The sequence below is a fragment of the Galeopterus variegatus genome, unplaced genomic scaffold (assembly GCF_000696425.1).
Source record: "Galeopterus variegatus unplaced genomic scaffold, G_variegatus-3.0.2 Scaffold4362, whole genome shotgun sequence".
NCBI lineage: Eukaryota > Metazoa > Chordata > Mammalia > Dermoptera > Cynocephalidae > Galeopterus > Galeopterus variegatus.
The window spans coordinates 32,515-46,717 of NW_007730473.1; the positions used below are offsets into that span (position 1 = coordinate 32,515).

Genomic DNA, 14,203 nt, shown 5'->3' on the forward strand with positions numbered 1-14,203 from the left:
CCCCCCAGCGTCGGCTCCCGATTGGCCGGCTCGGACGCCGCTCGGCGCTCTTCCCCAGGAGCGCGGCGAGCGTGGCCACGCCCCTTACGTCCGGACGCTGGGTCGCCTCCGGAGGCACCCTAATCGCCCCCGAGAAGGAGGTCGGCTGTGCGAGCTGCTGGTATGGTACTGAGTTCTCTGGCAGAGCCTGCAGAGCCGAGGCGGTCGCGGCCATGAAGGTGAGGGGCCAGTGGAGCCGGGCAGACCCTCCTCGCCTCTCCTATCCGGCCCGGGCATCCGAAGCGCCTCCTTTCTTTCCGCCTTAGCGTTTACCCAGCCGGCATCTCTGGGAGTTCCGCTTAGGGGGATCGCACGGCCGGCATCTGGGGCCTTGACCGACCCAGGGCGGAGAGACTGGGTTCCTGGAGCCTCTCTAGCTCCCACAGCACTCCCGTCAGCGTGCCCGAGGAGGGAAGAGAGGCCGGGCGTACCCTCTCCCCTGGTGGGCCCCTCTCTGCGCCGGGGCCCTGTGCGCTTGTTCGGGGGCCTGGGGCAGAGCCACTGGTGCTCGCCTTTGCCCTCCGTGCCTTTGCCCACGGCGTGCCCTTTCCCGCTCCGACTCCTTGGACTAACTTCCAAATGTCAGGAACATCACGGACTGAAGGGAAAAGTAGTGGTGAGCCTGGAGCCAGGCTAACAGGTAGAAACGGTTCGGGGCGGGCATCCCACCTTCAAGGGGTTCTTCGCAGGCATAATGCTGGGGCCGTGACCTAGAGCTCTAGCAAACTAGATGTCTCCATCGCCACTAGGTACGCAGCAAGTAATTTGGCAGCTTGAGTTCTCCAAGGTGGGAGTGAGCGTGGGAGCATTACTGATGAGAAGTTTAAGGGGAAAGGGGGAGATCTGGCCTGCTTTTGTGAGATGATTCTCGCAACTTGAGAGTTCTAATGAGCTCTGTGTACAGCAGTCAGTGCAGGTGTTGATTCATTTGCCTAACTCAAACCAAGTGGGATCAGTCATAAAGGAAGATACTCTTTCAGACCTACACGATTTCACTAATCTCAATGAAGAGGTGTGCTTGATGTGGGTAAGGAAAATAACAGTGAGCTGCTGGATTAACTCTACCATCACAAAGCCTCAAAGATTTGCTATGGAAGATTGAAAGGGAGTGTTAAGTGGCTAGAGAAATTCCGCAAATATTTTGTTTAACATTTCTTACGTGTTAGCCAAGAGGGAGACATGATGAGTAGAAGGACAGTAATTCAAAATATAATCCCACCGTTTAGGAAGGAGTTTGCCAATCAAAAGAGAAGAGACATTCGTAGGTAATCACATTACAAAGCAGAATGATATAAGGTAACAAAAAAATGCAAAAACCCTCAGGAGCAAGAAAGGATAATTCTGGCTTCAGGAAGCAAAGAAAATTTTTGGAATAGGTAACTGTTGAACTGTGCCTTAAACTATGGGATATTTTAAAAGCTTATTTTTAGCTTTCCAGTTTAGTTATAAAATATTATTTCAACTTAGAATACCTATTAAAATATCTAGAAGTAGCTTTATTTCCTGAAAACTATCATCTTCCTGTGTTAAGATCTGAAAACATAGCAGAGATCTTTATATATACTTCCTCAAAGAATGTCAGTATCTTTATTAATTTCATATTTGTAGCCCATCAAGGAACTAGACATGGAAGGAGAGAATTAGAGACAGGTTTAGGGTTGAAATTTTTAAATGAGTTCTTTGAAAACAGAAGTGTTTTTGAATTTAAGTGAAACATACTGCTTTCTAAGTTGAAATTTTAGAAACAAAGTTTGGTGGCAGTTGAAAAATGTAGAAAAGATATATTTTCTGAAGCAAAATGCAGACCTCAATAGACATCATCAGTCTGTGCAAGATGACAGCTATGACTGCTGCTTTCATTTATGTTTTCATGAAACTGGATTCACAAAATTTAGGATTTGGGCTGTTTAATTGTTTATTATTTAACCTACGTTGATTGTTATTGAAATTGTTTAATTGTGGATATATGCATCTGTAGATTTCTGAGCAGGGTTAGTGATTCCTGATGTCTTGGAATTTTAACTTGTGAATATTCATGTAAGCAAGTACGTCTTTTAGTGTAATTGAAATTACTTTAAAGGCTAAGCAATTAGATAAGTATATTTTCACTCAAACCCAGGAGCAGCTGATTTTAGTATGTGTGGGATGGGTATTTTCTTTACTTTCTCCTTTAATTTTTTTGTTATTGTTTAGAAACTAATGTTTGAAATAGATTTTATTTCTCTGGCTCAAGTAACGGTTTAACCTTAGAGTAACATCTAATTAACTCCCCATAAGGGATTTTAAAAAAGATCCAAATTGGTGTTCTGTGTTAGTTTGATTTAATTCTCCTTCCTGTTTTTCCATATTTATATTGCTGTCTCTTTTAATTGTGCTAATTATGTTTATTCTTTCAAGCTCAAAATGAGATATCAAGTAGAAAGCAATCTGAATATAGTTTTCTTTTCCTTCTCTGAAAGGTGGGGGAGTTGTGCTAAGGATCAAGTATACTGTCCAAAAAATAAAAGAAAACAAAAACCCAAACGTGAGGAGGTAACATTTATGATCTATAGCACACATTATTGTAAAATCTATCAATTTGGCCAATGTCTTGTCTAAAAATATTACATTTTAAAGGTCAACATCTCGGGCCGGCCCGTGGCTCACTCGGGAGAGTGCGGTGCTGATAACACCAAGGCCATGGGTTCGGATCCCATATAGGGATGGCCGGTTAGCTCACTGGGTCAGCGTGGTGCTGACAACACCAAGTCAAGGGTTAAGATCCCCTTACCGGTCATCTTTTAAAAAAAAAAAAAAAGGTCAACATCTCGGGCCGGCCCGTGGCTCACTCGGGAGAGTGCGGTGCTGATAACACCAAGGCCATGGGTTCGGATCCCATATAGGGATGGCCGGTTAGCTCACTGGGTCAGCGTGGTGCTGACAACACCAAGTCAAGGGTTAAGATCCCCTTACCGGTCATCTTTTAAAAAAAAAAAAAAAAAAAAAAGGTCAACATCTCTTTTTGCAACCTGCTTAATATCTAAATGGTATGAGAGAAAGAATTTAGGATAGAATTTCTTCCTGTGTGGCATCTGGTCATTAAGAAAGCAGAGTTCCCTGCATGTTGTACTTCAGTTGAAGCAGAAATTTCAATAAGAAATCCTTTCACACTCTAAGGAGTTTCTCAAGTGGCTCTAAATAGGGTAAAGGCTTTGTTTATTGTTGCAGCTGTTTCTTCTGCTTTGCTTTAAGTTCTGTAGGAAAGTTTAACCTAACTGAAATTTAGGAAACTGTAAATTTTATTCTTTTATATCACTGGTGCTAAGATTTGAAACATCTTTTTCTGTTGTTTAACACAAGGACATTGAGTTTTAGCAAGCTAAAGGTTGTCCAGAGTATAAAACAAAACCAATAGTGGGTGAGTTCTCTGAGGAAGCTTTCATTGGTGGAAGAACTGAATCCTGGTCTGGTCCTTGTAGCTTCTTACAACATCTGAGAAAATTAATATTCTTGAATTTGAAACTTCTAGGTTCATCCTTAAAATTACTGTGTAAAATATTACCATACTTAATGTAGAGCTGGGGCAAACAAAGTAGACTTTTAGGAGGTGGCATTATTACTGCTGTTTACCTAGTTTAATCAAAAGGAAATGACTTAGGCTTAGATCATTTAGTTTTCTGTTGTTTTCCTACCCATCAACTTTCTTTCTTTTTTTTTTTTTTTTAAAAGATGACCGGTAAGGGATCTTAACCCTTGACTTGGTGTTGTCAGCACCACGCTCACCCAGTGAGCAAACCGGCCATCTGTATATGGTATCCGAACCCGGGGCCTTGGTGTTATCAGCACCGCACTCTCCCGAGTGAGCCACAGGCCGGCCCTACCCATCAACTTTTTTTTCTCTTGCTTCCTCCTTCCCTCTGTGTCTCTTTCTCTTACTGGCTGTCATTTATAGTAAATGAAACTAATTATTATTCATTCTGGCTGGCTAGTATTAATTCGATGGATTCATTAAAAGGGATCCCATCCTGATGTAGTTTAGAATAGGATTCAAACTTTGTAGTATACTTTTTGTTAATTCTTTAAATTTAGCATTTCGAAGTATTTCCCCCACATTAGCTCACATACACACACAATCAAAGACAGCTGAACCTTGAGGCCATTTGAAAACTGGCACTCTGCCAGAAAGAGGGCTGGGCTACTGCTCTTGCAAAGAAACACATTTCATCTTGCTTCTGTTGACTGAAATGATGATGCAGAATGAGCTTATACTGTTAGAATCTGACAGAGGAACCTGAGAGAGTGCTTATAATATTGGTGGTCCTACAGAGTGGAGGGGATTTCTGATTCATTCTCACAGAGGGAACGGTATAAAAAAACACTTTCAGCCTTTTTGCCACCAGAGGAAAAAGAGGGACTTTTCATGTCGGTGAGTTTTAGTGAAGGAACTAAATATGCTTGACTCAGTACTTGCTGGGACCTGCTCAGATCTGTCTTCATATAGGGAGGATGGTATTCTGTTCTCCACCCAACTAGATGGTAAGCTGCCCTTGGTCAGCTGTGCCAGTAGCTAGGTGGCATATTAGCAAACAGTTTAGTTGGCTGCAGAGCTACAGTCATGTTCTCCACCTGGTAATAGCAGTAGAAAAGCAAACAAATCAGTAAAAAAAAATTAGTTTCCATTTGTCCATCTTTTTTTTTTTGGCAGCTGGCCAGGAGAGGGATCTGAACCCTTGACCTTGGTGTTCTAACACTGCTAATGAACTGAATGTCTTATTTCTTAATTAGCTCCAAATTGTAAGTGGGAAAAAGGTACTGTTATGGGCCCCCTAAAATCTTGGTGCACAGTGGTGTCTGGGGCACTACAAGCAGGTTTTAGAATTTAATTTCTTACTATGGGCCATAATATGATACTTGGTTCCTAACTGATACAAGCTAGGCAGACCATGGTCCAATGGCTGATTTGTCAGGAACAGTTTTGGCTTAAGGGGGTGGGTAGGAAAGGGGTTAGATAATCAAGAAAATGTCATTTATTTTCAGTAGGCATTGATGGCTAGAAAGTAAACTGCAAACACAGCTAAATTCTCCGAGTTTTTAGTTTTGTTCCAGGCATAGGTAGATAGTTGCCGTATTCTGTTCTCTGTGTTGTGTTGAACTACATTCGTGGTCATGGGAAATTTAGCTATCTTTACAGATTATTGTTCTTCTTAATTCTCTTGGATTCATGTATGTAGCCTGTGGAGTCTTGCTCTCAACTATGGTCTCCAGTAGGTCATGTAAGCCCATATCATGGCTTTAGTTTTCACAGATCGTGACTTTGACTTCACTCACAGAAGAGTAAAGTAGTAGACTTTTTTTTTAATGAACAAAAGATAGATGGCAACCCTTATATGAGGAATATACCTCCTTGGAATTGAGGCAGAGCAATAACTCAGTGTAATTACTGCAAATTCAGAAGCCTGAGGGCTGTGCCAAGTATATCGTCTTTCTAGGTATTGGGTTTACTCAGAAAATCTAGGCGGGAATGGAGTGGTTTGGAAAATATGCTTCAATCTTACTATGAAAATGGAAGCAGTGAGTGAATAAAAGAAAAATAAAGGAATACAGGCTGATTAAACTGAAGGAAGATCTCAGGATAGGGAAGACAGAAATGGAAAAGGAAAAAACATGAATTTAGGACTCTACAGCATTTAAAGGGAGGGTGCAAAAGAGGGACACTTTTTGGTTATTACCCTATCAGTTATCGTAACTGGGTTCCAAGGAAATATAACAGGGGCAGAGAGTCAAGAGCTCAGAGAATAAATTGGCAAATATCCCCCCTACCCCAAGAGCCCAGATTCAGTAAACTATTGGGAAAATGGTCTCTTAAATAGTTCCCCAATTGCTTTTGTAGGTTCTGTCAAGTAACAGAAAATTTAGACAGATTTGAGAGGGGAAAGATCAGTATAAGACACTTCAAGCATTACTAGGTGAGCATCTAGGTGACAATTGTAGGTAGAAATGCCTTTGCCCTGAGGGGACATGCAGAAGAAATTTGTGAAGTTGGGATTTTATGGGAAAGTGCAGGAAGAATAGATGAAACATATTAAAAGGGAGCCAAGTAGGTGGATAACAAGTCTGGGAGAATTTATCTTCTGGGTGGATTCCTCAACTTGGAAGTGAAGAAAGACAAAGATAGTTTAAACAATGGCTGCTTTTGACAGATCCAGAAATCACTGACTTTTTCCCAGTATTGGTGATTTCACACAAGAAAACATGGAGAAGAGTATGTTAAGAAATAAAAGTTTGAGCCAGAAAGCAAAGAGCAAATGAAACGAAGGAAGGCACCAAATTTTGGCCAAAGTTTCAGGCCAAAGTGTGGTAAAAAGGAAAGGAACTAACTTAACAATCAGATTAAGTTGCTAAAAACTCAGCTGAGCCTTTCTGAAAAGATGGGGGGAAACTATAGAGGGAAAGGAAACACCAGAAGTATATTATACTCCTGCAGAAAAAAATGTATACAGGTCTTTGAGAGCACAAGGTTGAGGTGTTAGCCCCAGAACTCTGGAGGCAAAGTCTTCTGAAATAACTACAGCCCCTTCTGTTCAGGAATCTGTGGAGGGTGATGTTCTAACTGAAACAATGTAGGCAGGAGGAAGAAGTCTTCCCCTAGACTGAGCAGGCCTTAACCTTTTTACTGTGCCTGTATATCAGAATCACTTGAGAGTTAAGAAAATAATAATAAATCCTGGTACCCAGGCTGTACCCAAGACCAGTGAGATCAGAATCACTGGGGTTAGGACCCAGGTATCAGTATTTTTTAAGGCTTCTCTGCTGAGTCCAATATGCAGCCAAGGTTGAAAACCGCTTAAGGGCAGTTTCACAGGCCAGGGACTTCCTTAGCAGGAGGCAGGGACAGCCAGCCACTGAGGTACAGGACTAAAAATACTAGCTCCAAAGAAGTTGAGGAGGTAGAATCACTAAAGAAACCAACTTCATTTCAGCACTGGGGTGCTTAAAAGGGAAAGAGAAATTAAGTTTTTCAAATATGCTAGATGGGAAAGAAAGGAACTTCAAATAAAACTAGTGACTAGGGCTTCCACTGTTTCAAATTGCTGAACAAGAAGGCTGGATTGTTGCAAGTGCTACTCTCAGGATAACTAAGCATAGGTGTATTTACCCCTCTCTATGATACTAAGAGTATTCTTTCATTGGGAGATTATTCTCTTACTGGGAAGTTTTGTCCAAATTTAAGTTCACAGATCCTGATGAAGCTGCAACATGGATTTTTCAGCATTTCTTCTTTCCTTCTGCTATAGTCTTTGGCTGACAGCAGTAATATGAGTCTAAGTTGTACTGAATATTGGGTTATAGCAACATATTTTTTGCCTGGGATGCTTTGGGGGTTGTCTTGGGCTTTTTTGTTTGTTTAATATTGAGATGGCTGAAAGAAGATAGAAGTGTTCTTTTTATTATTTTCCTCTGGGGAATGAAAAGGAAATGCTGTTCCTTTTATAGAAACATTAGGAATGGGACAAAATTATCACCCTCCAATATTAATGTCTACACAGAGACTATACCTGTTTTCCCCAAAATAAATCCTTCTATTCCCTTCACCAGAGCTGTGTAGTTTAAGAAAATATTTTCAGCCTAGAATTTTAATGCTCATACTCATTAACATGGTTTGAAAAATTATATCCTTCCTTGACTCATTGTAAAACTATCTCTGGTAAAAAGGGCAAATGTGTGGCAGTGCTGCTTTTTTTTTTTTTGTCTTTTGTCTTTTTCCGTGTCCGGCACGGGGTTTTGTCTTTTGTCTTTTGTCTTTTTCCGTGTCCGGCACGGGGACCGGCAACGGGATTGCAACCCTTGGCGTTGCTCCCGCGCCTCGCTCAGCCAGTGAGCGGGAACCGGTCTGTATGTGGGATCCGAACCCTCGGGCGGGAGCGCCGCCGCGCTTCCCAAGCGGTGCTGCTTTTAAAGGGGAGTGTCGTTTGAGATTTTTGACCTGCTAGGTCAGAATTTCTTTTACCTTAATCTTTACCAAGGAAACACAACTTGAGCTTTCCAAGTATCATGTGAAATTTACATAATGTTACATGTAAAGTGGTAATATAAGAAACCTTTTACATGGTTACTTGTCAGTCATATGATGATGGAAATAGATGCTGTGGGAGAAGAAAGTTTCTGTCCACAGGAACTTTCACTCCAATTGAGGACACAACATCACATGTAAATTGGAAGGGAGCTAAAATCTAATAGAGCTGTTTTTCTTTTTTTTTTTCTTTTTTTTTTTTAAAAGATGATCGGTAAGGGGATCTTAATCCTTGACTTGGTGTTGTCAGCACCACGCTCACCCAGTGAGCAAACCGGCCATCCCTATATGGGATCCGAACCCGTGGCCTTGGTGTTATCAGCACCACACTCTCCCAAGTGAGCCACAGGCCAGCCCTAGAGCTGTTTTTCAACACCACGCTCTAACCAGTTGACAATTTCTTTTTTATTTATTTTTTTGGTGGCTGGCTGGTAACAAGGATCGAACCCCGGACCTTGGTGTTATCAACATCATGCTCTAACCAACTAAGCTAACTGGCCAGTAGGTAGATTGTTTAGTAGGTAGATCATCAGGCAGGTAAAGCTTCTCTAAAACTTTTTAACTTCAGGGCCGGCCCAGCACTCCCTTCGAGGGTTCGGATCCCACTTACAGACCGGCCGCTCACTGGCTGAGCAAGGTGCGGGAGCAACACCGAGGGTTGCGATCCCGATGCCGGTCCTGGTCCGGTACGGGCGCGACACTGAGGGTTGCGATCCGTTGCCGGTCACGAAAAAAGACAAAAAGGAAAAAAAATAAATAAATAAAATAAAACTTTTTAACTTCTAGAATGAAGAAAAGTTGACCCCAGTAGTATTTTCTGCAGTTGAGCTATCCCCTCCCCCAAATTATGTGTAAATTTTTTTTTAAAACAATATTTTCATTTAAGAGAGCTTACTTTAAAGGACTGCAAATAAATCCTTTGCTTAAAAGAATAATCACTTTAAATCATTAGTAAATATAGAATTTCATGCTTTTATGTTTAAACAAACCTTGGCTTGAGAGTCTGAGGTGTATATTCACTTAAAAGTATGAACTGTTAATTGTAATTTTACCTGACTTTTAAAGGCATTACTATTTCTTGAGAGTTATAGGGTATGAAGCCATATAATACTTACACCAGTGATCCTGAGACTTAGGACTGTTTGAACCTTGTATTGTGGTTTCTTACTGCTTTACCTTTTCCTTTCCCTGTACTTAGTATAACATTACTTCTGGGTAGTAGCAAGAATAACATTATCCTTCTATAGCATTCCAAATTGCCTTTTAAGGATTTTTTGTTTGTTTGTTTGTTTGTTTGTTTAAGAGCTTGTTGGATAAATAGTAAATGTTTGACAGTCAGATAATAAAATAAACGGGACTGTGTTATTTTTTTTTATTTTCATTTTTTTAAAGATGACTGGGAAGGGGATCTTAACCCTGACTTGTTGTCAGAACCACGCTCTCCCAAGTGAGCTAACCGGCCATCCCTACATAGGGATCCAAACCCGTGGCCTTGGTGTTATCAGCACCACACTCCCCCAGGTGAGCCACAGGCTGGCCTGGGACTGTGATATTATTAGATGCTTCCATTTTAACTGCAGGTTGATCATCCCAAATCTGAAAATCCAAAATGCTCCAAAATCTGAAATTTTTTGAGCACTGACATGATTCTTAAAGGAGATGCTCATTGGAGCATTCTGAATTTTGAATTTGCAGATTTGGGATGCTCAGCCAGTGAGTACAATGCAAATATTCCAAAATCCAAAAAATTCTGAAAGGGATACTCAACCTGTAATAATACCTCAGCTATCTGGAATTCCATTATCTATAACATTATCAAGAATTAAGAATTAAGAATTAAGACAAGGGGCAAAAACCTGTTGGTTCCAAACACCTTTACTTTTATATTTAAAGCATGGGAAAATGCCTTTGGCCCTCTCTGAAAATTTATTCTTTTATATTTACTTCTAACAAATTTGGTTATCAGGTTTCTGAGACCTCAATGAAAAGAAGACAGGTTGCTACAGATAGGTGTAGTGATGGTGGCTCACAGAGAGGGAAGAGATGAGAAAAAACCCTGAAAAGCAATACGTTAGTTCTGGGACATTTAGTGGAGTGGCTAATAGCCCTTATACCTTGGGAAGTTGTCATGATTATCATTATTGAAAACAATGTTTAGTATTTTCAGATTGAGAACGTAGAATAACTGCTGTTTAAAAAGTACTTAACTTGGGCTGGCCAGTTAGCTTAATTGTTAGAGTGTGGTGTTATAATAGCAAGGCCAAGGGTTTGGGTCCCCATACCTGCCAGCCAAAATTAATATATTCTTTATAAAGAATTTGGAAAGTAGAGAAAAGCTCAAAGGAGAAAATAAATTACACATAATACATTAAAATCTAGAGAGAGTTTCAGTTGGCATCTTGATGTTTTCTCAGTCATTTAAAAAAATTATATATACCATAGTATATTATATCCAACTACAAATGAGAGAACTGAGTTTTAATGAAATTAAGTAAATTGAATTTATGTTCTTTCTGCTAAACCATAGCTGGGGAAATCTGCCTCAGCCTATAGAACTGTGGTGTCTAGTACAGTAGCCACCAGTCTAAGGTTGCCAGATAAAATACAGGGTGCCAGGAAATTTGAATTTCAGATTTTAAAAATGAGCAATTTTTTAGTATAAGCATATCCCAAATATTTCACAGGACATATTTCAAGCCAGTCTTTTTTTTCCTATGCATGTGTACATGTATCTTTGTGTGTTTGGGTGGTTATATTTTTTGTTATTTATTTTACGAAATTTGGATCATGTATCTTTTTTCCTTTTGTTTAACAAGATATCATGAATACCTCCAACACCAAATATTCTTCCGAAATTCCAGAAAATTATTTCTTTCCAAATAGCTTGAAATTTTGATGCCCAAAGAAATAATCTCCAAGATATTTAGGGTAAATTTACCTTTCCAGAATGACATTCCCTGAGGATCCCAAGGAATTCAGATTGCAGTTAGCTTTAAACTGGTACTTGTGTTCCTTTTCAGGCAGGAGCCACGTCGATGTGGGCTTCGTGCTGTGGGCTGCTGAATGAAGTCATGGGAACCGGAGCTGTCAGGGGCCAGCAGTCAGGATTTGCAGGAGGTCCATTCAGATTTACACCAAACCCTGATTTTTCTACCTATCCACCAGCCGCTACGGAAGGGCCTAATATAGTTTGCAAAGCCTGTGGACTTTCATTTTCAGTCTTTAGAAAGAAGGTGAGTTGTATGAAATGTTACAACATTTCATATTTATCAGAATTCTTGATTACAGGTTATTTTAAGTAGCTAATGAATCTTTATTTCTTTTTATAAAAATATCTACAGTTTAGTCTCATTAACCGTTTCCTATTTATGAAAATACTCAGTTGAAGGGATTGTATTATGGCTCAAGTTTTCTGAGTAGACATTGTTACTTCTCATGTTTTTTTTGTTTTTGTTTTTTTGTGACCAGTAAGGGGATCGCAACCCTTGGCTTGGTGTCACCCGCACCGCGCTCAGCCAGTGAGTGCACCGGTCATGCTTATATAGGATCCGAACCTGCGGCTACTGCGCTCCCAAGCGCCGCACTCTCCTGAGTGTGCCACGGGGCCGGCGTTACTTCTCATGTTGTTCAGGCATCCTTTCTCCTGAACTCTGACCTGTTCGTACCATTTGATTCTTCCTGACGCTGCTTTGTTTTTTGAAGCAAGAGATTTAGTCTGCAGTTTTGTTCAGAGATGATTTACTGTAACTGTGATCTCAGGTTTCAATAAATTTGTCTCTAACCATATTCTTAACTCTCAAATGAAGAAATAAATATAACAAGATAACTACTGATTAGAGATTTAGCATAAAATACTTAGGCTAAAACAGTTTTTTTCCCCCACTAGGACAGAAAGTCTTTCTGAGAATTATCATATTGCTAGGCCATCTTGCAGTCTTTGTTCATCAATTCAGTTCTTTGAATAAAAAAGTGCTAACTTGTGAAATCAATGCACCAAGCAGCAATGACCACATCTTAGTGTCCTCTTTAAGCTTCTCTAGTGGAATGGCTTTCATTGTGATTAAGGCTGTGTAGTTGAAAGATGACTGTCTTAGCGGTGTTCCCTAGTTTCTTAGATTGACCTTGAGAGATCAGTTGCTTTTCTCTTTCCCTCCTTGTGTTATGCTTTTTTTCTTTTCCTCTTTAAATAGGGGAAATTTTCCATGTAGCAAAAGACCCGGAAGAGAGTTTCTGGTTGTGCTTTCTGCTCCACGTGGTTTAAGTCAGCACTGCTCTGCTAATTACATGTTTGCACCAAGGGGTGGAAAGGTTTTAATTCATTAACACGAGAGTATATGTTTTTCCTAAAGTGCTAAATTTGAACTTTGGTGAATCCAAACTGCCTTGGCAGTGACTATTTTGATTTTCATGGCTTTTAGAACACTAAAATTCCTATGAAAATAGTATGGTGCCATGGTGGACTTCATAAGTAAAATTAAATTATTTTTTTTTTCCTTTTTGTCTTTTTTCGTGTCCGGCAACGGACCGCAACCCTCAGTGTCGCGCCCGTACCGGACCAGACCGGCAACGGGATCGCAACCCTCAGCGTCGCACCCACCCCTCGCTCAGCCAGTGAGCGGGAACCGGTCTGTATGTGGGATCCGAACCCTTGGCGGGAGCGCCGCTGCGCTCCCAAGTGGCGCACTGTAGCAGTGCGCCACCGGGCCGGCCCAGTAAAATTAAATTTTAATAGAAGGCAAAAAGAAAACTAGTGTTTTCTTGTTTTTGGCAGCTGGCCGAAAAACTAGGGTTTTCATAATGGCCTATCTCTTGCTATCATTAAATGCTTCTTTTCTGTTTTTTTTTTAGCATGTATGCAGTGACTGCAAGAAGGATTTTTGTTCCATTTGCTCAGTCTTACAAGAAAATCTCCGTAGATGTTCTACTTGTCACTTATTACAAGAGACAGCTTTTCAGCGCCCTCAGTTAATGCGACTGAAAGTGAAAGATCTACGGCAGTATCTCCTTCTTAGAAACATTCCGATAGACACTTGTCGGGAGAAAGAAGATTTGGTAGATCTAGTACTGTGTCATCACGGACTAGGCTCTGAGGATGACATGGACACAAGCAGTCTGAATTCCTCAAGGTCCCAGACTTCCAGCTTTTTTACACATTCATTTTTTTCAGACTATACAGCCCCCTCTGCTACTGTGTCTTCATTTCAAGGAGAGCTTCTGGATGGAGATCAGACCTCCAGATCTGGAGTGCTGGCACAGGTATGAGGGTGTAATTAATTACACTGAGGGCCTAGCACGCTTACTCTTGGCCATATATGGTGGGGCCTTTAGCGCTTGATGACTTCAGATGGATTAGGAGTCACATGCCGGAGCAGAGGTTCCACACCCGACTGAACTCTGTTCTTGCAGGCTCTCCTGTTGTGTAGTTTCAGTGTTTAGGGGCTATGTGGCCCCAAAGTCTGCTGTCCGAAGGGTCCAAAAATAGCTCATAATCTCTTGACCGTAGTCAGGACCTACCTCAGTTTCCCCATCTTATATAAATACTAAGTGTTAAAATAATACTGTGAAAAGGATAGCATATACACATTTGCAGGACTATTTGTACAAATGTCAGTGACCATAAAAACAATCAGTAGGGGCCGGCCTGGTGGCGCACTGCTACAGTGCGCCGCTTGGGAGCGCAACGGCGCTCCCGCCGAGGGTTCGGATCCCACATGCAGACCAGCCGCTCACTGGCTGAGCGAGGTGCGGGCGCGGCGCTGAGGGTTGCGATTCCGTTGCCGGTCCCGGTCCGGGCGCGACACTGAGGGTTGCAATCTGTTGCCGGTCACGAAAAAAGACAAAAAGAAAAAAAAAAAAAAAAACAATCAGTAGTGTAAGTTAACCTAATGCCCAGTTGCCTTGCTACAGTGAAATTGTTCTAATTTAGATAACGAGACACCTGAATTAGTGAAAAAATGTAGTTATTTACTAATTGTAATTTAGAATATTGTCTCAGTGAGGTCCTTGGGGATCCTAACTGAATAACATGCAAGGGCTTGTAATTAATATTCACTTGTATATGAGTGATTCTAAAATACCAAAAGAATTGTTTTGAACAACTTTCTCCACATTTAA

At 41.0% G+C, this 14,203-nt stretch overlaps 1 protein-coding gene across 1 annotated transcript in view; it reads left to right on the top strand.

The window, feature by feature from the left end:
• The first annotated feature begins 141 nt into the window (after positions 1-141).
• The window catches only part of RNF34 (ring finger protein 34, E3 ubiquitin protein ligase), a 21,464-nt gene continuing 7,402 nt past the window's right edge, over positions 142-14,203 (top strand). The window contains exons 1-3 of the mRNA XM_008587389.1: positions 142-218; positions 11,110-11,322; positions 12,938-13,345. Coding sequence (XP_008585611.1) covers positions 213-218; positions 11,110-11,322; positions 12,938-13,345 — 627 coding nt within the window. The 5' untranslated portion in view covers positions 142-212. The remainder of the gene's footprint in view (positions 219-11,109; positions 11,323-12,937; positions 13,346-14,203) is intronic.